The sequence below is a fragment of the Meleagris gallopavo genome, chromosome 21 (genome assembly GCF_000146605.3).
Source record: "Meleagris gallopavo isolate NT-WF06-2002-E0010 breed Aviagen turkey brand Nicholas breeding stock chromosome 21, Turkey_5.1, whole genome shotgun sequence".
NCBI classification, from domain to species: domain Eukaryota; kingdom Metazoa; phylum Chordata; class Aves; order Galliformes; family Phasianidae; genus Meleagris; species Meleagris gallopavo.
In genome coordinates, this window is record NC_015031.2 from 2,405,532 (window position 1) to 2,428,292 (window position 22,761).

Below are 22,761 nucleotides of genomic sequence, written 5' to 3' on the forward strand. Positions count from 1 at the left end.
CACTGCTTGCTGGCCTTACTTCTGTGCTGTTTCTGAACATATTACACTGCACCTTCCCACTCCTCTTGAGCCTCAGTACCAGCATTATCCTCACATCAGAAGGCACAACTTGGATCCTCTGTTGATTACTCATGCTAGCCTAAGACCTTCTCTCCCTTTTCTAACAGGTCTCTGCTTTTCTTCTCATGGTTGCTCTTTGCTCTGGATCTCTTCATGTCCCTACTGCTGCCAGGGACCCATGTTGCACAGTATCATCTGAGAGATATAACCACAAGTCATCTGGTAACTGCTTGTGTACCAGCAGTTTGTCGGATGCTGGTGAGCAGCATTTGGCATTTTGATTCTGCTGTCCTTGTTATAGGTGGCCTTCCACAGTGGTTAGTGATCTTGTTATTAACTGGTGTCTCTGAACACTGGTGTGCTAAAGAATTGGCCATGATTGAATGGCTGAATAAGAGGAGTAAGAGTCAATACAGCTTTTTCAGAGGGAATTCATGCCTCACTGATCTGATAGTGTTCCAGAGGAGTCAACAAAAATGTAGATAAGGTGATCCTTTTGCTACAGTGTGCTTGGATTGTCAAACTGCTGTTGATTAGATTTGTTAACAGAAGCTCATAAAGAAAGTATTTTTGGTTGGCTGGCCTCTTTTATATTAACAACTAGACAGTGATCAGGAAAGTAGGAACACAGCTTTTACAGTGGGGAAAGGTCACTTGTGCTGTTAAACAGGAGTCCATAATGTGGCCTGGGTTTGTTTTATGTATCCCTAAATGCCCAGAAATAGATTGCAGTATGAGAGGTGGTGATGACAATTAGTTGTTCAAGAGTAGTCATCATTAGAACTGACTGGAAAGGAGATGGCATGATAGTGAGTGATGGTATGATAAAAAGGCAGATAAAAATCCTTGTTGCCAAATACAGATATTGTATGAGGGGGAGAAACAGCACTAAAAATATGTACATCGTGACAGGCTCTAAATGAGCTGTTCTCACTCAGTTCTCATTCTGGATAGTTTTCTTGTAAATGCCATTGCCTAGTCAACAAAGTTAACAGGATTTAGTGATTACTGGGAATGGAATAAAGTAGAAAATATCATTATGCAATTGTTTGGATCCATAAGAGCTCTTGAATACCAGGGAATAATATCTTAAATGCTGTATACAGTTCGGCACTGCCTGCCTCAGAAACCACTCTCTAGAGAAAAATCTAAAGAAGGTGATCAGAATGATCCTGTACAGAGAGATGAAATAAAGCACTTCAGTTTTGAAAATTAACACGGGATATGACTTATCCTGTGTGCCTGAGAAGAGGCGAACAACAGAAAGAACTGAGGAGTAGCAAACAAAATAATCAAGTGGCAAGTTTTAAAAAGGAGGAAGGTAATTAACTGTGACATTAATTGCTGAAAGAGATGGCAAGTACTTGAAGTTAATGGACTCAGAAAGGACTTGACAAATTTCTAGAAGAAAGGAGTATCAGGGGCTGTTATATGAGAATGCAGGCAGTTTGTCTTTGGGAGTGTGTACTGTATGTTTTGCATCTATCTGCCTAATGCTTTTCTCCAAGCTATTGACCCTGACAGGAGGTGGGCTCCTGGGGTGGGTTGGCCTCTGGTACATTCTTTGCTCTCATCTAGCAGCTTATCTGTGTGGTCCTTGAAGTTTTTGTTGTGTTCACCTGACAACTGTTGTGCCCAGTTCTGAGAGATCAATCTAAGTTAGCTTGAGATCTCTTAGATGTGGGACCTTTTTAAAATCCTGGCTTTTTTGACAGTATGGGCACGTAGTTTCAGTGGCAAATCTAAAGGCAGAGCAGCCAGCAGGGAGGGGCAAACACATCTGATCAAGTGTTTGTCAGCCATGGCCGGTGAGCATTGTGCAAAGAAAGAAACATCAGATATTTGCAAAATGGAGCTGTGTCACATCCCTGTGTCATTTGAGGTGACATTCTCCCAGCTGTTACAACATCAGGAAGAAAATAGGAAGGAAGGAATTGTTTCAAATGTACTTTCAAAGGTCCAACCTGTAGCTGTGTCAAACATGAAAGGAATATTTCATGCTGCTGAAGTGCCTTGAGCCACATCTGCCTTCATTTCACTCAATCTCAAGTGGCCCCTGCAAGCTCAGCACTCTGAGGGTCAGGGTTGGCCCCTCGCTTTCCTAAAGCTTTCGTTGAAGGTGTATCACCAGGTTTCAAATGGAGACCAGTTCTTGCTGTTTTCTGATGAGTGTTGATGGCCCTTGCCAAGGCAGAGGAATGTGGTTTGCAGGTCCTGGTCCATCTTCACCGAAATACAGTGGCACCTCATTTTGTTTATCTGACATCAATGGGAAAAGTAGCAGCTGATGGGAAATGAAATCACTGTTTGCTCTTTTGTGACAATCCAGAGAATTCCGTGCTAGAAGCTACCAAAAAGCAGTCAGCTGAAAGCTATATATGAATAGGGATGGGAAGCTTAAGACTGCTTTTCAGTAGAGTCTGAAGGGCAAAGACTGCAGCTTTTTATATTCTCATCAGTATTCGCACTATTGCAGAACCTGTATGCCTCAGCTGGGAGATGCAGGCTCTGCTGTGCTGGATGATGCTGGCACTTGCAGTAGGTAACAGGTCTTGCTCAGAAGAAAGTTTAGCTTACAAGACAGTAAAAAAAAAAGAAAAGTTCTTGTTGTCCTTGGCAAAGACAATGAAATGGGGCAATAAATTATAGGATGCCCAAGCACTCACAACAGCGGGAACAATAGGATGCTTTATTTTGGGTTATTGAGTAAGCACTTATTTTATTAGCAAATGAAAGTTAAAAATGGTGTTCTCTCAGAACTGCTGGGTAAATGCATGGCAATTATTATGTAATTACAGGGGGAAAGTGCACCATTTATGCACACTGAAGGAAAAGTGTTGCCAGGCAATCTAGAGATTGCAAGGTAATTTTAATGGAAGCATACATAATTGTTATGTAATTTGGGAGACTCAATAACCATGCAGCTGCTTGAAGCTCACAGTCATCGCAGCGGCAAATGCATCATTGCTGGTTGGGTTCTATTAAATTAGAAGTTGCAAAGTGGATTCCTGTCAGAGCCTGCAAGGTGTTAATCCAGGTCCATGTGTGCACTCTGCAAACAGAGGTACAAAGTGAAGTGGCTGCAGTAGCCAAACAGATGGGAAATGTCCCCACATTAAAGGTGACCTTTAAAATTATGGGTGATGGCAGAGGGTCCACAGGCACTGTGTGTCAGTGGGGGATAAGCTGTACTTGTTATCCACGATGCTTGCCTGCAAGGAGCACTGACCTGGAGAGAAGCATTTGGAGAGAGAGTATGGTAATATTACTAGTTCACCTCTTTGGTTTTGTGTGTGTCTTAAGCCTAGGCTCTGTGTGAACTGCTTTGGGAGTCATTTAATCACACACTTTAATTCACGTCCTGTAGTGAAATGGGCTCTGCAAAGGGAAGTGCTTTTCCTTCTGCTTGCAAGACTTCTGCAGTACTACTGGTGTTGAGTGTGCCCTCATGAAGTGGGGAGGCAGTGTGTTGTGAGTACCACTGGGATGGTGATGTAAGAAGGTACTTAAATGTTTTGGGTAGAAAAGTTTTGCTGGATTATCCATGTCGTTAACTGAAGCATGTACTTAAGTGCCTCTGAATTGGGGATATTTGCAATTACTTTCCTTTCTACTTGTAATTTGTCTCTCGTAGTGTTTATCTGGGGTTATTTAAACTTCAGTCTTCTTTCTAGTAAGGCAAGCATTGCTTTCCCAATGGCAGTCAGAAGAAATGGATGTGCCAGGAAGCAAGTCATCAAAGGAATCAGCAGCCAAGCCAGGAATCAACCTTAAAAACTGGAGGGTGAGTGGGGTGCTCCTCTGCGGGGCCAAGCAGCTGTGCAGAGTGAGCTGAGGTGCCCAACACTCAGGACCTGTACTCAGCCAGGCAGGTGTTTTAGCTGTGCTTCCAGGGTCAGTAACTCAGGCATTTTCTTAGCCACAGGCTTTTTTTGTTAATCTAATAGCCCCTGATGGTTTTTTTTTTTTCCATTAATATGTTCAGTTCCTTTTTAAGCTTTTGTCAATTTCCAGCATCTGTTTACATGGTGTGGGAAGCAGTTTCCATCTAGGTTTGAATCTGGTCCTGGAGGCTTCAGCTGACAGAAGGGGTGACCAGGCACAGTCATGCTCTGTCTGTGCTGCCCCTGCTTTTAAAGATGTCTATTGCATTGTAATTTAGGGCTGTATTTTGGAGGCTACAGAGTCCTTATCTACGTCATTGTTGCAAAGTGTCCTTCCATCCCTTTGAGCATCTGTTAGAAAAAGCTAGGAATCGTGGAGTCCCCCAGGCCTAATTAATGACAGCACAACTGTATTTTGGAGTTAAAAATGTGGCTGAAAACACTTATCATGCTTCCTTCCCCCCAAGGAAAACATGCAGGATTTTTGGACAAAGGCAGGTGTTCTGCTGTGCCTTATTTACTGTTCTGTTCTGATACCTTGGTTGTGGAGATAATACAGGTTTGGTTTCATGACACTATTTAAGTTTCCTTCTGCACTGACTGAGAGGTAACTGATAGTTTCTAATTGCACAGTAAATGGGTTTGCTGAGTGATGGTGTGTTTGGCATGATGCTATTTCACTTTGGCAGATAAACAGTGGAAATCAGTATCGGGTGAAGGGAGGGTTTTCTTCCATTGCTGTTGGTAAGGGATGTTTTTCTTGTGACCTGACAATTGGTTCAATACAATGAACAGATACCTGAAACTCTCCCCCAGTGGTGGAAGCTGCAGGAGAGTTATGAGGAAGTCTAACACATAAAAAAGCAGGAGGGATATGCCAGGCAGGTGCTGGTTAGGATTGGAACAGGAGTGGATTTGTTTAGTAAGAGCTTAAGTGGTTTTGTTTAGTAAGAGCTTAAATAATGTGTAAGAGTAAGCAAGTGAAAGGGCTGTCTGAGCAGGTAGCTTAGCTCTGACAGTAGCCAGGAGCAGTCACTTAGCACAGAGCAAGCACGAGCTTGACCCAAGAGAAAACCCTGCTGACATGTACAGTCTGGATGAAACACAGAGGCCGTCCCTTCTGCTGTGTACCTGCAAACTTGGTATCCCTTCTGGCTCATGAGAAGCTGAAAGAATTGTCAGTGTGACAAAGGAAAAAAACACTTTTTTCCTGCATTCTCCACAGAAAATGCATGATTTCCCTATTGCAGTTTTTTAGGGAGGCTAAGGGTAGCAATTCTGGTTCCCTGTGCAGAGGAATGCTGAGCTCATCTGCATAAACTGTTGAGCTCAAAGGAAAGTTGTGATACACTGCTAAAGGCATTGGGAAGTTACCTTTACAGAATCACTTCTCTACCTGTACAAGTGCCAGTGGAGCTTGGAATCCCAGTGTGCTAAACTGGAGCAGTAACAAAGTACCTGATATGCTGATCAAAGGCTGGCTTTCCTGAGATAAGACTTAATCTGTTCAATCATCAATATGTGAATATAGTCTCCATTATCTTAAAAGATAAGCAAATAAATCAACAAAGTCAACACAGGCTTGTCTCTTCTGAAGAATATTGACTGTGTTGTAAGCCAGGGGTGGAGGCTGTCCAGTGTCAGTGACACAGATGGCTTTGGGCTCTTCTGGCTCATGGCAGATGTGCTTTCCTCAGGCCTCATGCTGACATGATGCAGCCGGACTTGAACACAAGTCCATGGTGGGGACTGAATGAGCTCCCAGCCTGTTGTGTGCTCTCTTGTGGCTTTCTTTAATGTAGTTGTGTGTGTTGCTGATAAATGAACAAAGAGTACTGTATGTAAGAGTAATTATCTGATGGGGTAGATCAGAGAGATGCATAAGAACCTTTTATGAAAGATCGAGCAGTTTGATTTTTGTTTTATTTGAGGAGTTATGTAAGCAGTTGTTCTGGAGGCAGGAAGCAGCCCTGAGCACAGGCTCTGCAGGTCATTTTAGCAGAACTTGCAGTATGCATCCCATTCCCAACTTTGCCAGTGGTCCCTTGAACGTTGCCACACGTGTAGCCACAGCAGGAAGCCATTCTTTAAGTGTCGTCTGTGACTGTGCTGTGCTCATGTGGTTTGGATGGCAGGTGTAGAAGGCAGCCTTGGGCCTGAGTTATTCTGTAACACTGCTGTCCTGGCTAAAAAGGTTGAGCATCTCTACCGCAAACCAGTAAGGAAGCTGAACTCCCATCTCTTCACCAGGCTCTTCTGAGAGGGCTTGTCCAGCTGCATATTCCAGTGGATGAGGTTCGTTGGATGCAGTAGAAGAACAGCGTCAAGGTAGTGAACAGAGCTGGGAAAATCAGCCTGGGATCCTTACCCCCAGCCACTGAACAGTACCCCCTGGAATGAGCTAAGCATGGGATGGGAGGTGATTCTGTTGTACAGTGCACTGCATCCATTTCCTCTGGCTCACTCTAAGTGCTCTGCAGATCAGTGGGGAGGCTTGCTTCAAAGAGCAGCCTCTCTTTTAAGCTCTGGATGGTGGTGCAGCAGCTTCCTTGGGAGAGCGTTAAATCATTTCTTTGCTACGGGGGTAATGTGAAAGTAATACTAAACAGACTCTGCAGTAGCACCATATGGATTGCTTTTGCCCTTGAATGGGAATGGGACTCTGTTTTTAATCAAGTATAATTCAACATCAGCCTCAGTAAATAGCAGGATGTGTTAGTGCATTGTGAAAATTTTATATATGCAGCTTTTAAATGGGCTTTTAGCAAGTTGGTATTAATCTGCTGGAGCTCTGAGGTTTCCAGAAGGCTATGCAGTAAAAGACACCCTTTTTTAAAAAAGGCTAGGGAACAATCCCTCATTTTTCTTTTCCTAGCACTGCTCTCAGTTCCTTCTTGGTTTTCACTGGCTGTTAACATAGGCAGACATTTCCCAGGCATTTGCTTCTGAAGAGGAAAGCCTACTTAAACCCTGCATAACCCATGGTATATGAATTGAGGAGCATTTTTGAAAAGGCATCATGGTTGCATGCTGTGGGGAAAAAGGCTAGTTTGTCCTCCTGAAGACAGCAAAGGTCTGAACAGAAATAAGTGATTTGCTCAGCAGGGCTTTGCTAACAAGTGGTGGTGGAGCAGGGTGGCAGAGCTGCAGGAGACCTGTGGAGGGGCCCAGGCAGGGCCATGTGCTGCTCACACAGAGAGGAGCCAGCTGGCCTAGCAGCAGAGATGCTCACCCAAATCTGCCTCTTTCTCCACCCCCATCCACTGCAGTGCCCTGCCTGATCATTGCTTTTCAGTGCAGTGCTAACCCACACAGTGCAGGTTGCAGTTGCAATGCTCCCAGACCCACACCTTCCTGAGAGGCAAGGGTACAGTTGAGGGGTGAGAGCTTTCTGGGGACAATGTGCTTATTATTGCAGTGATAACACTTGTAGGATTGGCTTTCTACAAGATTTTGTTAAAGTCATTTGGCTCTGATGTTCAGAGGCAGTGTAATGTAAGCCTGTGCTTTCCTTTAATGCCCTTCCCACAACACCCACTGGCTTTTCATGGAGATGATGTTCAGTGTGTACCAAAACATTGTCCTAACTGGGCATGTTTTGTAAGCTGGAAGTACAAATTCATCCCTTGGAGAGTCAGCACCCGGACTGTTTTGAAGGCTTGGAGTGATCTGGATGGCAGAAGACAACCAGGATTTCACAGAGTCCAATTTTGGATGTGCCTGGCCAGGCTTTCAAACACAGGTTGTGATGGAAATGCAGCGTGTGCACCCTTAGTTTTCATGCCTACTGTATTCATGGGGCAGCTGTGAGGTTTAGCAAACAGCTATTTCTGATGCATTTTGGGAACTGTGCCTCAGAAATGTTCTACAAATTCATGGGATTGTTATTCAGATGCAGATTGGCCTGAAATACCATTACCTTTCCATGAAAGTGAAGCATGTCTCTAATAAAACCAAATTTAATGGAGCTCTCCGGAATCAGACTTTCTCCTAAGGGCTCTGTGATATCTTACATTGTTCCATTTTCATTATGAATTGGTATCGATTTTTTTTTCTTTTTTTTAATTAGTCCTGTCAACAAAGAAAGTGCAGAGCATCTTGGAGCACAGAGGAGTTGTTACAGTGAGCTGCTGACCTCTACTCTTAAGAGCAGAATCATTTCCAGATAACAGCAACGAGGGAAACCATTTCATCAGTTTGCTGAAGCAGCTTCAGTTAAGCGATCTGCTTTGGCCAGCTCTGCTTCAGTTTTAACCCTGGGAAGGATACAGACAAATCCATATGCGTGGGAATTGCTGTGTTTTGTGTGTTTCTTGCTCTCGGACACTTGAGGGTGATGAAATGTGAGTTAATTTGTGCTGGTGGCTGCTTTTTACTCCCTTTTGGCTGACTTTGGCTGTCACCTGCTTAGAGATGGCTCAGTGAGTTGTGTGTTGTCCCTTCTGTACAGTCATTAGCAATCTAGAGGGTATTACTAGTGGTTGGCTTTTATTTCTGAGATGCTTAGCTCTCCCTTTAGAGTTCTACAAGGATAACACCATCTTTTCCTCTGCATATTCTACTGGAAATGCAGATCACACTGGTTTAATACATACTTGTCCTACAAGACAGCCCTGTCCCCGGGCTCTTTTTGTGTTGCACTGCAGCGGTGCCTGTGTCGCTGCTGGAGCATCCCACTGTATAGCTGGCCAGCCTCCAGCCAGCCCTGCTGTAAAGCACCAAGGTCTTTAAGAACGGCATTTCTTCAGAACAGAAAACTGATTTTAGGTTGCTTCATCAGTTTAGTAGCTCTACACCAGATCATTTCTTGGCAGGCATGAACTAAAGCTCTTTCTGTTTGTAGCTGTGATGGAACCTCAGTCGTTTGTACCAGCTGGTGCTTGGTGCATGATTTCTGTTCCATGTCCTCCTCTCTCTACGACTGTTGCCTCTCCACAAGGCAGCTAGACAGAAGACATGCTTTAAGAATAAGTTTTTCAAGCAGCATGGTGTGTGGGTTGGGCACTGCTCCCTGCACCACCATTCCTGACCTGGCCAACCACATCCCCTCTGTGCTTATTTCCTTCACATCTCAGTTTACTGCTATTTAAATTGTCAGCCAGGGGCAAACCTGGCACACGTTACATTGCAATGCCCTGGGACGTGTCAGTCTCACTTTTGAAAGCACAGCCTGTGCTTTGCTGCCCCAGAGGCACTTGTGCTGACTTTCTCCTCTAAGCAGTCTAGGTCATAGACTGTCACTGTTCCTAATGCTCATGTCAAGAGTGGATGTTCTGGTCTGTGAGGCACAAATGTTCATTGACTCTGGTGTTGGACTACTTTTTCGCAAAGGGTGTTTTCAACTTCTTTGTTCAGCAGTCATTGCTGCAGTGCTCAGACACACAGCACCAGGCTGATGTGGGCACTGAACAAACAGAGCAACTGGCAAACAAACCACATTTCTCTTCTACTTTCATTCAATTGCTCAAAGGCAGGGAATGCGTTTTATGAAATAAATAGTATGGGGAAAAAATAATAAAGAGCCCAGAGTACCCTAGTGCAGGTCCCTCTGTTTTCAGGCTTAGCTCTGGGGATGGTCTGCACGTTTTTGTAGCCTGTATTTTTGTAGAGGTTTTGGGAATCTCAGCTCTGTAGGATCAGGCATATTGTTCAGCAGCCTTCACCCAGTCATGTACGTGAAGGGCATCTAATCATTTCCTGAAGGGAAACATCACTTCCCCTCTCCCCACTTTCTTTTTTTGCTCTACCTCCATTACCATAATGAAATGTCAGCTTGCCACCAGCTTTGCTGCATAGCAGATGTCTCCTCATAATTACTGTTGTCGCAGAGCTTTCAGTGTTCATCTGACTGTCTAGCCAGGCTGTTACAGCATTAACTGGCCCACATCGCAGCATGGCCACACAGTTGCTGCACATCTGGAAGAGGATGTAACCAGCAGTGCTTTTAACTAATGCTCTCCATCAGGCTTTTGTCTATTCTGACTCCAGATCAGCTCTTGGGGGAATGGAGCATCTCACTTTACCTGTGGGTATGTGTGCTGCTAATGAGTCAGCTGCCCACAGCACACTGCTTAACATAATGCCTTTGAAATCTCTCCCACCCAGCCTCAGTGTGCTGCCCAGATGAGTTATATGGAAGTGATCCTAGATCTCTGCATGTGTTTGAGGCTCTCTTTCATGTGCCAAGGACAACATCAATCAGCATTGCTTTAACCTAAGGAGAGCTCCTTGCAGAAAAAATATCTGCAAGTGTGATTTCCTTTCCTCAGACAAGGCCTGCTGGAAAGCTTTCTTGGGAAGAGCAGAATGGTTACGTGGAAGTTGTTCATTACTGCTCCTAAAACACAAGCTGATTTGCTCTGTAGGACAGGTTGCTTCTGTGGCAATGTGCTAACCAGGTTTGTAAACCAGGAAAGGATGAGATCAGTATTTTCCTCTCCCAATTGCGTGTTTCCTGTGAGATGCCAAAAGCAAATGTGAAAATGATAATTGAGGCTGGGGGAGCAGTGGGGTGCAGGGGTCCTGTTCTCCTGGGAAAGGCAGTAAGAACTAGAGCATTTCCACTTCTGTTCAATACAGTCTGCTGGATTTTCTACAGCTCTGCTTTTGGGGACATTTCATGTTCTGAAAGCTGTTCTTTGATTTAAATTTTCTCTCCGTTCCTAGGAGTCATTTTTCTACAGCTCCCTGCTGCTGCTTTCCTGAGTATCCAAGAAATTGCTTTATTGCAGCTGCAACATTACTTCATAGATAGCTTGTAATGAAAGATTCCTGCTTTCAGAGCAGGATGTGTGAGTCTGCACCTTTTATTTGCATCTTTGCAGAAAGATTTTTGTTTGGGTGGATCATGGCAAACCATATTCATGTCTTTTTTTCTAGTGCACTACCAGAAGATCATTCACCGAGATATCAAGCCTTCCAATTTGCTGTTAGGAGATGATGGACATGTCAAAATTGCTGATTTTGGAGTCAGTAATCAGTTTGAAGGGAACGATGCCCAGCTTTCCAGCACAGCAGGAACACCAGCCTTCATGGCACCAGAGGCCATTTCAGACACGGGCAAAAGTTTCAGTGGAAAGGTAGGTCGTGGCTCACAGCCAGTGTCTCCTGGGATCTCACAGGCAGTGCACAAAGGGGAGCACCACACCTACATCCTTTGCATTTTGCTCTCTCTGGCATTATGGTGTAGATTGGTATTGTTTTCAAGTAAAATCAAAGCTCTGATTTTGAGTTCAGGCAAAACTCATGTTGGTTGTTCTGTATAGAGGTAGATGGACTTTTTGTCAAGCCCCTGCCAAGACAAGGAGGCAGGGTAGAGTCCAACAGGACCCTTTTCCTGCTTAACAAGGAAGTACAAAAATCCCCATTTCCTTCCAAAGTAATCAAGATTCATAAAGGGTTGCTGAGCACCGAAGTCATATCTTGATACCCTGAAAGTGAGGAATGTGGATGAATATTGTAATGCAGGTGTTAGAATAGGGTCTAGCTTTTGCTTTTTGCCTTTTTTCCTTTAAACTTGGAAGAAGACTTGAAGTTCAGCGGTTCCTTGAGGCTCAGCCTTGAACTGTCATCTTCTGTAAGAAGAAAGGACTGCTCACTGGTCAGTGCTCTTCACAGCAAAGACAAGTGTGGTGGTGTCTGAGCCAGCACAGTTCTCATTCCCCACAAAGGCCATAAATGCCTTTAGGAGCCCAACTTCAGAGACACTGCAGTAAAATTAAACAAAATGTTAAATGTGTGCAAGTAGTTCTGTGAGTCAGTGGGCAAATCCAGCTCATTTCTATTCTCTGTGTTGCATCTAATTTACTGCCTGCACTTGCTTTCTTTCAGGCACTTGATGTATGGGCCATGGGAATTACCCTGTACTGCTTTGTTTATGGGAAGGTAAGCTGGCTTTCAGATGCTGGAGCCCCTGTATGAGAGTGTCTGCCTGCCTGTCTTTTCGCTCATTCCTTTCCAAATAAAGGCAAATGTTAGAAGCAGAGGTCTACTTTCCACAGACTTCTGTTTTCCCAAATCACCCTGCAGATGAGAAGGGACTTCAAGAGCTGACCCCTGTATTCAGAATGGAAAAACAGGTGTTTAAATAATAATACCTAACTCTAAATTATGCTTCCCACACAGGTCTTCAAGCAGTGAATCAGGCCAGTCAGTATCAGTATTTCTGTGCTCCAGATAGAAAAACGTAACAGAGAAAAGGAAAATGGTCACATGGTAGGCTGGATAGAGAGGGGTGTCCCAATCACATTCTGTATTTGTTTGGTCCCTCTGCTTTTCTTCTTTATATATTACTTATTTTAAAGAAATGGATTTATTTTGTGGAGATTTTACTTCCATTTCCACATCAAATTCAGACAATGCACACAGGAAGTTTCATTCTGTTGAATGAATGGCAAACACCGAAGCGGTGCCAAGATCTTTGACAACTGGGAAATCTTTGTTTGTTTTACAGTGTCCTTTTATAGATGAATATATTCTGGGTCTTCATAACAAGATCAAGAACAAGCCTGTGGAGTTCCCAGAAGAGTAAGTAAACTTTACTCAGCTACTGTAAAGTAAAGATCAGTCTTTGGCATTGCTCGCTGTGCAGTATAAGTGCTGGTGGATCACCATGGAGGGATGGACAGAGGCAGATGAGGTTCTTTGCGTTCCCCTGGGTCCTTCATATGAGTGTTGTGCCAGCATTGCTGTAAAAGCATTGCAGCTGCCTTTGCTGCTTCTGTTTGTACATTGTGTAGATGAAAACCAAAGGCAATTGCTCTTGAGACTTTTGGTGTAAATAGGGGGATTTAATTATGGGTCCATGGAGTTCTGCCTCAGCTTACTTGAGTGAAGATGCTGGAAGCTGGGATTCATTGAAGTTTTGTACTTCTGCCATCTGGCTAATACTGGAAAGATTTAGTATGTTGGTTTTCTATAGTAATTTATTAATTATAATAATACTCAGACCTTGGACCTGGTCTGAGTAAACACCCACAGCTTACACAGATCTACCTTGGAGCTGGGAAATGTCTTCTGGAGGGTACTTGTCCCACAACCTGCAGAGTCCCAAACCTGCCTTATCTAATGCAATCTAAGAAAATGTGGATTTGTCTTGTATGCTGGCAAACACGGACTTTTTTGGGGTCTCTCTTCTTGTTCCTGGTTACAAAAAGCATGAGTTTTTTTAGAAATAAAATTACTTGATTCAAAACAAGGATGAGGAAATTAAAAATCTAATATAAAGTACTAACATAAAGTTATTAGAGAGGAAGGGAGAGAGATTGCCAGACAACCCCAGATAATGTACAGATATCCACTGTTACATTATTTGTGATATACTCACTGAATTTTTAGACGTTCACAGTGAGGGGCTGGGCCCCTGCTTCAGCAATCCCAGGCTTCCTTTTGAGTCCGCGAAGAGAAATGGGTACTTAGAATGTCCTATTTTAGAAATCTGCTTTAGATAGGATGACTCATAACCCAGACTCCACTGGCTGTGTTAATTACCTCTCACTGACTGAAGCACAGCCGCTGCAGATAGCTCAGATGAAGCAATCTCTACTTGGGCTGATGGAGCCACACGGAGGACTGCGTGGGGCACACCTCTGCTCCTAAAGACCTAAGCACTTGTTTGGTGTCAAACACAGGCCCCAGTCACTGGTATGGGATAGTTCTGATGGTCGGTGAGATTTGGCACATAACAGGGCTTCAGGCACTGAGAGCACAAAGGCTGACCATTCGTGCTACATTGCTGTGTTCCCACCTATTGTTCTGTAGTTGATGCAGGGCTTGGTCTGTAACAGCACTGCAGCAAAAAATAAAAATAAATTGTTTGTTTCTCTCTAGTCTCTCTGCTTGCTTAGGTTCTGGCAGAATGCCTGTCCTCTCAGCCACCATATATTTGGGTTAGCAGTCAGCTTACAAGTGACTGTTCCCATCTGTCTCTGCAGTAAGTTATTAACATTTAACGGGCTAACTGGGTTGTGCTAAGAACATTTTCTTCATTCAGACATTTCCTCCAGCAGTAATGCAGCTCTGCAGTTTATTTGGACTTCTCAGTCACCTGGTCTCTCGATCTAACAAAAAGCTGTACCCCTCAGTAGGCTGTTGGATAAGTAGAGCTGCTGGGTGTTGACATCTGTCTAAACTGCATCTACCTGTTAGATGAAATCAATAACAAAGACACAAAGCTGGAATTCACTGGGCTGAGTCCACACTGACCTCCCAAGGAATTAGCAACTCGTTACAGTCAGGAATATTTTGGTTTCAATTTATTTCACCATGGCTACAAAAGATGCATTCCTTTGTGCAGACAGTCCGTGGAAGTTCATTGCCTGTTTCCTGACAACCTTTGAAGCTGACTGTACCCATGCCGTCCCTTCCCTTCCCTTAGAGATGCTAGGATAAATATTTATCACTCCAGTGTTCTTGTTCACGTCGTTCAGTCCTTGGCATGACATGAGATGAACAAGGCTAGCTACAGCTTGCACCCTGGTGATCCTGACGTGGCTAAAAAGCACACTGGAGGAGTTTCTGGTCAGGCACATGCTAAGAGAGCCAGAAGCTCTGCATAGCTCTTCCTGGTAAAGAGCTGAATTTCAGGACAGTATCCCCTGACCTTGCTGCCTGTGGGCACCCTGCAAAATGATGTATGGGATTGACAAACCCCTCAGCATCAAATAGATGCTGAACTCTGTGATGCTTGGTGTTTTCCTGAAAGCTGTTACAGTGCTGTGACCATGAGAAATTGCAGATAGCACAGACTTCTCAAGTGAGAAATGACATGGGGTACAAGATGAACCCTGGTAGAATAGAGAGAAGGGAAAACAGAGGCAGGGTAAGGCAGTCAGTTACCTGGTTATAACTCACTAGGAGCTTTGCAGTCTTGTTTGCAGGGCTTTTCCTTATAGCATTCATCCTGTGTAGAAATCAGTGTGGTGCCAGAAATGTTAGGTGGTTATTTAGTCTATATCTTGTATTTTAAGTTAACGTGTTGCTAGTTTGGCACAGATCTGATGTTAAATATTTTACAAACACCGCTGCACTTCTGTCTCAGAGTGCTCCTCCTTTAGGAGTCTATTTATTTTGACCTGCTGAATGCTCTTTTGCTCTCCATAGCTGCTCCTCTGTGTCTGGATCTCATCTCAAGAACAGCACAGTTCTTCCCATTCCCACCTAAAACATCACCTGAAGTGCAGCCTTGGACTTGGGAAGTCTCTGTGAACTCCTGCTATTCCCCATTTCTGGGCTATATTGCCTGTTCACTGTAGATACTTGATGTTCACTCTGAATTGCACTCACCTGCTGCCCCTTCCCCGGTGTTTTCTTGTGGTTGTTTGTGAAAGATCCCATAACCTAAATGCACGTAAAGTACTCATAAATTATTGAACAGCAGCTATGATTTCATCAAACTAAAATATCCCTTATTATGATTTGGTCTTCGTGTAGTTTTATGATTATTCCTTCTTTTTTGGGAGGGTGCAGAGGAGGTGGGCACAGTACCTGGTTCTCATCAGGGTTTTGAATCTGATTCTAGCATTGAAATCCAGCCCTGCTGGCAAGTGACATTTTATGCTGCCAAATCCATCTCCGTGCAGCTATGCACTTCATTGGAAGGCAGTTGTGATACAGCTTTTCAAGAACCTAATGCAGTTGTGTCATATGAGACATTTTATTTCAGTACCACTTTTTGATCATATAGATCAAGTGTGTTCTTAAAGATATGGCTTACATCATTAGCAACAGAAGTCACTGAAGTCTTCAGACTAGAGATGGGAGGGCCAGCAGGACCAAGGGCTTAATGAGAATGGAGTGGCTTCTGGGTTCAGGCAGTCTTATCATTTAGTCTTAGAAACAGTGCTAAGAAGTCAGATATATTTCCATCTCTTAGTCACATCTGTTCCTTCCCTCCTTTCAGTGTCCTGGGGCTGAGCTGTACAGGTAAGAAATGCATAGCTGTGTTAGTTGGCAGAAGAGTGTAACTAAATGTCTTAGCAGTGACCATAATGTCTGAGAAGGAACCAAGAAAACTAAATCTTCCTTTTTCTAGCTGGTTTGCAGAGAAAATACCTTTCAAGCAGTTTTTCTAACAAGTAACTGCAGGAGGGAGAACGCGTGCCTTGAGCACTGACAGTTCTCTTGTTTTCTTTACTCAGATTACAGATAAGTGATGAGCTCAAGGAGCTGATCTTACGCATGCTTGATAAAAATCCAGAAACAAGGATAACAGTCCCTGAAATTAAGGTAAATTGAGCATTGATATTGCAGTCTTTTGTCTCAACTGATTTTTATTTTTTTTTTTTGTTCCTTTGATACCTCCTAATGGGGCAGAGCTGTTCCTAATATTTGTTTTGTGAGCTTTTTCTGGCAAACTGACACAGAAAGGGAGAGTGCTCATTTTGCAGTGTTCTATTGCTGCTGCTTGCTTGGGGAGTATTGACAAAAGCTCTCTTGTTTACTTATTTAAATTAAAATTACTCAAAAGCTGGCTGATCTTCAGCGATTCCCCAGTGGAATCAACATTGTCATGGGAACTGTAAGCTGCAGAGGCCTATTGTGTATGCTAGACCTGTGTTACAGGGGCTGGCAGTGCCTTCCTTGTCTAGTACTTGTGTGGCAATGGTCTCAAGGCATCATATTTGCTTCTATCAGTATTACTTGGGGGATGCTTATTAACACAGAGAACAAATAGTCCTGACAGAGCACAGTGCTTTGCAGAGTTTGCTTTCATTCTGTTTTGGCATGTGCTTTGTGTCCTCCTTTCACCTCTCACTGAAGCCTTGAATCAGCAAGATTTCTCAGGGACCCATTAGCATCCCTTAGAGGGCACACTACTATTCTCTGCTTTGTCTCAGGCCAACACCAGCACATTTTCTGCTAAAGCTGACGGTAGGAAGGTTGAACTTTGAGAAGAAAAGTGACATCCCTTCCCTCTATGCCCAGGAAGCCACAGCCAATGATAATGGGAAGTACTTGGGAGTTGCATTCATTGATTTTGCATGGCAGACTTTGAGCAGTCTGTGTTCCTCCCCATGTAGGTACATCCATGGCTAACCAAGGGTGGTGAGGAGCCTCTGCCACTGGAAGAAGAGCACTGTACTGTGGTGGAGGTTACAGAGGAGGAAGTGAAGAACTCAGTGAAGACAATCCCAAGTTTGCCTGCTGTGGTATGTATAAACCACAGCAGTTTATTTGAATGAGCCAAGAGCATGACACTTTCAAGCTCTCAACTGGTAAAGGAGGTTTAGAGGGTACATGTGTGCTCCTGGCCCAGGAGAGCTCTGAGGCTGCCTTCTTACAAACTTAGGAGCAGTAGGCAGCAGTCAGCTGCACAAAGATGTGCTTTGATTCTTGCCAGCAATGGTCTGTGTCCAGGAATCCGAGCTCACTGCCTAAGCAAATGATGCTGAGACTGCTTGGAAGTGGCTGTTTTGTGGGTTTTTCTGGTACATGCTCTAGATGTAATGCTGTTAAATGTCTGCTGAATTATTAAAGAAGCTGTTGTTAGACTCCTTTCAACTTCAGGGGGATGTTCTCAGCAGTCTGTTTTTCTTCCTCAAAGATCCTAGTGAAGGCCATGCTAAGAAAACGCTCCTTTGGAAATCCATTTGAAGTTCAGACCAGACGGGAGGAGAGGTCCATGTCTGCTCCAGGGAACCTGCTGATGTATGTATATGCAGCCTTGCCTGGCTCTGCCATGTGTGCAGTGTAAAAGTGCACAGAAGAGACAAGGGAAGCCATTTACAAATATTTTCCCTATCGTTTAAGGACAAAACTCACTTTTGCCTCAAATATTGAGGCTGAATTCTGCTTCAGGTCCTCCAGGATTAAAATACAATGCAGTAAAACAAGCTTGAAGGCTCCTTATAGATGGAGTTCTTTCTCTAAGGTGGTTTGGCCTAAACACACTTAAGGTACTAAGCTTGGCCTGGTTTTTTAACCTGTTAGTTTGTAGTATGCTGTGATCAAAGATTCACTGGAGATAGGAGGACTAAAATAAGGGTATCTGTTGAGTGCTTTAGTCTTCTTTCCTTTTCCTGGATAATGAAAAAGGTGTCAGATGAGCAGCTTTTGTGTTTTATAAGCTAGAAATGAAATGATATGGTTTGTCTGGTGTCCAAGTCTGGGTGTCTGAACTGGCAGGCACCATGAAGTTGTATAGGCAGAGAGCACGTGGACATGGCTTTTTCACTTAAGAAGAGAAAGGAGCCAGCTGAACGGCTCACTTTTTGGAATTCAGAGGAGGAAACAGTAAATCTTCTAACTGAATTTTCCCTGATTTCTTCCTGATCTCTGTATTTTGTGTAAACAGCATGCTAGGCTCTGGTTTTGGAAACGTTATGTGCAGAAATTGCATGGGCAGAAGTCTTTGCAATATGAGGAGGTCTTTTGTGTTTGCAGTAGCTTTTGTTTCTTTAGAGGATGCCAGTAAGGCATTAGTGATTTGAAGTAGTTTTTAAATTAGTGCTGGCAGAAGGGAAGGCTACTTTAGCTCTGCTTAGACCTAGAAGACTCAGTCCTCTCCACACTCTTGTGTATTACTTTGTTTAATAACACAAGTTAAAAAGGCAGCTGTTGGAATGGCAGGCACATTCACCAGGGAGTCAGAAGGGAATTAAAATGAAAAAACTCTTTCTTTTGCAATGCCTGCCTCTCCCATGCACACCTACAAGCTGTGTGAGAGCTGCTGTCTGTCACTTTAACCCCATGGGTACCTGGGGCTGAGTGTCCTGGCAGCACAAACCCGAGGCAGGCAGTCACCTCTGGCTCTGCCTTTCATACAGGACCCCCCAGAAGTTGCAGTGGTTCATCAGGCCTTGCAGACCCTGCAGACCATGGCCAGGTTCAGCTCTCTTGCTAATAGTATCTGCAGAAGACACACCAATCATTTCTTAATCTTTCCAGTTGCAGAGGCTTTTTTTTTTTAAGCCAATTGTTCATTGTTCAAAGCTAAGTTCTGGGTTTCTGTTAGTATTTGCCATATTTCTTCTGCTTGCTCTAGATTTCTCCTAATTGAGTCAGCACTGGTTTCACCACATTTTATTATGCACATTTATTGCAACTACTACCTATCAAATTAATTGCTGTGTTTTGACAGACCCAATTTACTTTCCCATTATGGCTGCTGCTGCTATTGATGACACGTGGCAGTATGGGGAATCAGTCTCTATTTAAGCAGCCTGCCCTGCTTTGAGAGAGCTGTCACTGTCCTTAGGGCCTTTCTGTGCATGTAGGGTGGAACTGAGCAAGCCAGGAGGGAAATGTGGCTGACAGCTGATCCAAGTCTCACACCAGGAATAGCTTCTCCCAAAGCAGCACAGAGGTACCTGCTCTGTGAGGGCTTTGTGCTGAGAAAGTCCTGGGGCTTGCTGCCGTGGGGCTGCTCAAAAATACACTGCAGAGATAGCTTAGGCCAGCTGTGTTTTCAGCATCATCTTTAACAAGGGAACAGCTACAGACTGGGTTTACATTTGCCTGGCATTTCTACTTAAAACACTGCCTTGGTCTCTGCTGGTGTTCAGCATCAGTTTCTTCAGTCAGGAAGATTTCAGACAGGTAACGTAGATTCTGTCAGAACAGAGCCAAGCCCAACCAAAAGCCATATTAATTCTCATTCTAAAGAGTTGTTTGTCTCATGGAAGAGCTGTGCCCCACAGTGCAGGTAGGTGTTCTCACAGTCTGACTGAGAACAAAATCAACAAATGTGGTGTGGGATTTTCTTCTGACAAGGACTCACTCTCAGGAGGATCCTGTAGTGACAGACCCTGTGCTCACATGGCTCTGCCTGCATTGAGCTATCAGTGCATCACCCATGGTACATGCTGCTAACTCCGTGACCATGGCAGGATGTTAACCCTCCCCTCACAATGCCAAATAGAGAGGCCCAGGTAAGTGCTTATGGCTGTCAGCAGTGTGTTGGAAGCAGCCAGGGGCTTTTGGCAGAGGTAGGAGCTGAAGTGGGTTTATGTCAGCACTGGCAGTGCTCATCCTCATCTCTCCTTTGGGCTGCAAGTAGACTTGACTGATGCTCTGTCCATTTCATTCTGCTTGCTAGGCTTGTTAGGTACAGAAATACAAGCTTGTTTGCCTGCTGTCACTGTCTTCATGATCACTTTCTTCCTTTGTCTCACTGTTTTGCTCTCAGGGACAGATTCCTCCTAAACACATCTATATATTTGCATCCATCTTTAAGGTAATTTGGTGTTTATATTTCCCCTGGGTGCTGTAGAAATGTCTCCCCCCTCAGCCTGTGTGACTTGTGCAGTAGTGACAGCATTCTGCTCCATCCTCCCTTCCTATAGGAGCAATTTTACTGCAGTAATTCTCTGTATGTGTGACACTAATGTTTATATATACTTTTCCATTGCTACTATTCATCATTCTTTTGTGTTTCCTTCTTCTGGGAGGAAGGGATGAAAGAAGCCTTGCTCATGAGGCATGGTCTTTTTTCATTCAAGACTTGTTTCAGAAGTGAAAGCACAGCACAGCTGTGGTCCTTTGCATCTGACATGGCTTGAAGAAGCAGCCTCCAGCTAGAGGAACCTAAAATGTCCTGATGAGGAGCTGCTTAGGCCCAGAAGGAATTCTGCAGCTGCTGCACCTCAGTTAACCTAAGGTTCACACGCAGCCTCCCTCGGCTCAGCAGCAGTGCTTAGGGTTCATAGAAAACCACTTCCAAGTGATGGAAGGGCACTCTTTTGGTTATGGTTTTCTGTAAACAAGCAGAAATCCAAACTTCCCTGCCTCTCTTCTCCCTCGCAGCATCCTTGTGTTCTTGGAAGAGAGGAATAGGACATCAGCAGCCCAAATGAGGGCAGAACTTTGGTGTTTAACAGTTGACTCAGTGGGCACTGGGAAGGTGATAAGCATTTCCCAGGAGCGTGTAAGCTCTCATTCAGCTCCCTGCAGGTTTTCCCACTCCTTTGCTGTTCTGTACTGCAGATGTTTAGGCTGGAAGTGCTGTGAGGCTCTTGATGGACACACAGGCCCATATAAACACTTAGTGGCTGTGATACTTTTGTGGTTGCACTGGTTAACAGCAATGCAATCTGGATAATAGTTCAGTTTGGGCTTTACTTACACGTGGTTTAAGAATACAGCAGGAAGTCTTATTTCTTTAAAAGAGATATTTAGTGGAAGCTCACGTTCAGCCTCAGGCCTCACAGCATGAGCCCTGGCTCCCATGCAGAGCATGAACACCTCGATCTCTGCTGCCATGCATACAAACTGAGTTGAGTGAACATTCATAGCACTGTGCGGACGTTGTGTCAGCTTGCTTTGTGCTGCACCCCTCCTGGAGGCAAAAGCTGCTTGGGGTGGCAGTGAGCACTGGGTGCAGAGCAGGCAGGGAGCCATGCTGTGCTGAGCAGGGAGCTCAGGGTGGTGCAGTGTTTAAGGAGGGGGACGATAGGCAGTGAAGAAGGGGCTGTTTTTTGGACTCCTTGTAAACAGTCCATGCTCAGAGTCAGGGTTGTCACGGGGCTGTCACAGAGGCAGAATTTTGATGATTTCTGTGTTTGTTTTTATTTTGGAGGGGGAAGCTGAGTGGGCAGCACTGAAAAATATCGCAGGGCTATCCAGGGAAGTGTAAAACTGCAAAGTCACATAGCACTGCAGTGCACTGAGCTGGGATATCTCTAACCTGTCTACATGGTACCAGCACAGCAGGCTGGTTTGCTGCTATTCCTTCTTACTATTAACACTATTGACCCGGGTTGCCTGTTGGAAAAAACACAGCTTGCTTGATTTTATTTTTTTTTGCATACTTACCTCTAATCTCTGTGTTTCTGTGCTGTTTGTGTAGAAAACAAGGGAGCAGAGAAGGAGGCAGGGACTCAGAGCTGCCTGATGTGTGTGAAGATGAAGCTACATCCTGAAGCCGCGTGGCTGTTGCAGGCTGGTTGCTCACGTGCTGCTGCTGCTGTACCCATCGTGGTGTTGTTTGGCACACATCTGCTCACATCGCAAAGTCCAGGGCCTGCAAAGCAAAAAGCAAAACGGACCAACCTAGCAAACTGCAAAGGAGGAAAAGAGCAGCAATAAAGAAACAAACGAGTTTCAGCTGGCACAGGGCTGGCTTGGCCTCCTGGGCAGCTGTGTTCCTCATGCGAGGTGTCCGTGTGCTCCTGTGTGTGCCTTGCTCTCCACATTGTGCTTCACGTGTGAGCTTTGTAGCTGGGTGTCTTGACCAATGAATGTTTTTCTTTGCAATGCAACAAACCAAACGTTGTCTCGTGGGTAGTTCACCCTAGAGACCTTTTTCTTGCTTTTTTTTCATCCTCTGTTTCAAAGATCAGGAAGAAAAATGGCATCAAAGTGAGGTCTTATATCAGAGAGCAACTCTTAATGCACGTTAAAGCATTCTGTATACCAGGACACAGTCCTGTTCCAGTTGGTGATAACATTTCTATGGATAGCAGTTACAGAAAGGTGAGATCTTCCTTTTGGTGTTTACACTGTCACTCTCTATGCCTTTTTTTCCCTCCTCCTCTTAACCCTTAGCGTAAACCCTGCCAGCATTGACAGCTTTATTCATGGCAGTGTTGTAAACTGTAAGAACTATGTGATATTTCCTGTATGTGCAATGAGCCTTTGAATGCCACAGAGCTGACCCACCAGGACACACCATTACATGTGAAGGCTTAGTGCACAGCAGACACTTGCTGATGAACTCTTCCCAAGGAGCTGGGATTTCACTCCATCACCTGCTCCCAGTCCTGTGCACATGGGTGTCGTTATGAAGTCTAAAAAGAAGTGACAGGTTTGGCATTTATCTCATTTAAGGGCGATTTCCTTCCACACACATCTCTTAGCTCCTTTAAAATGTGTGCCTGAT

The 22,761-nt window shown here is 44.3% G+C and overlaps 1 protein-coding gene across 3 annotated transcripts in view; it reads left to right on the forward strand.

Moving 5' to 3' along the window:
• CAMKK1 (calcium/calmodulin dependent protein kinase kinase 1) overlaps positions 1 to 22,031 on the forward strand; it is a 52,375-nt gene extending 30,344 nt beyond the window's left edge. For 2 of the 3 annotated variants that reach the window (XM_010721802.3, XM_019621915.2), the window contains exons 10-17: positions 10,824 to 11,023; positions 11,775 to 11,828; positions 12,397 to 12,470; positions 16,082 to 16,169; positions 16,964 to 17,092; positions 17,488 to 17,591; positions 20,071 to 20,118; positions 21,730 to 22,031. In XM_010721802.3, the coding sequence (XP_010720104.1) occupies positions 10,824 to 11,023; positions 11,775 to 11,828; positions 12,397 to 12,470; positions 16,082 to 16,169; positions 16,964 to 17,092; positions 17,488 to 17,591; positions 20,071 to 20,118; positions 21,730 to 21,802 (770 nt within the window). In that variant the 3' untranslated portion in view covers positions 21,803 to 22,031. The remainder of the gene's footprint in view (positions 1 to 10,823; positions 11,024 to 11,774; positions 11,829 to 12,396; positions 12,471 to 16,081; positions 16,170 to 16,963; positions 17,093 to 17,487; positions 17,592 to 20,070; positions 20,119 to 21,729) is intronic. The other variant, XM_003211680.4, reaches the window with a different exon arrangement.
• The last annotated feature ends 730 nt before the right edge of the window (positions 22,032 to 22,761 follow it).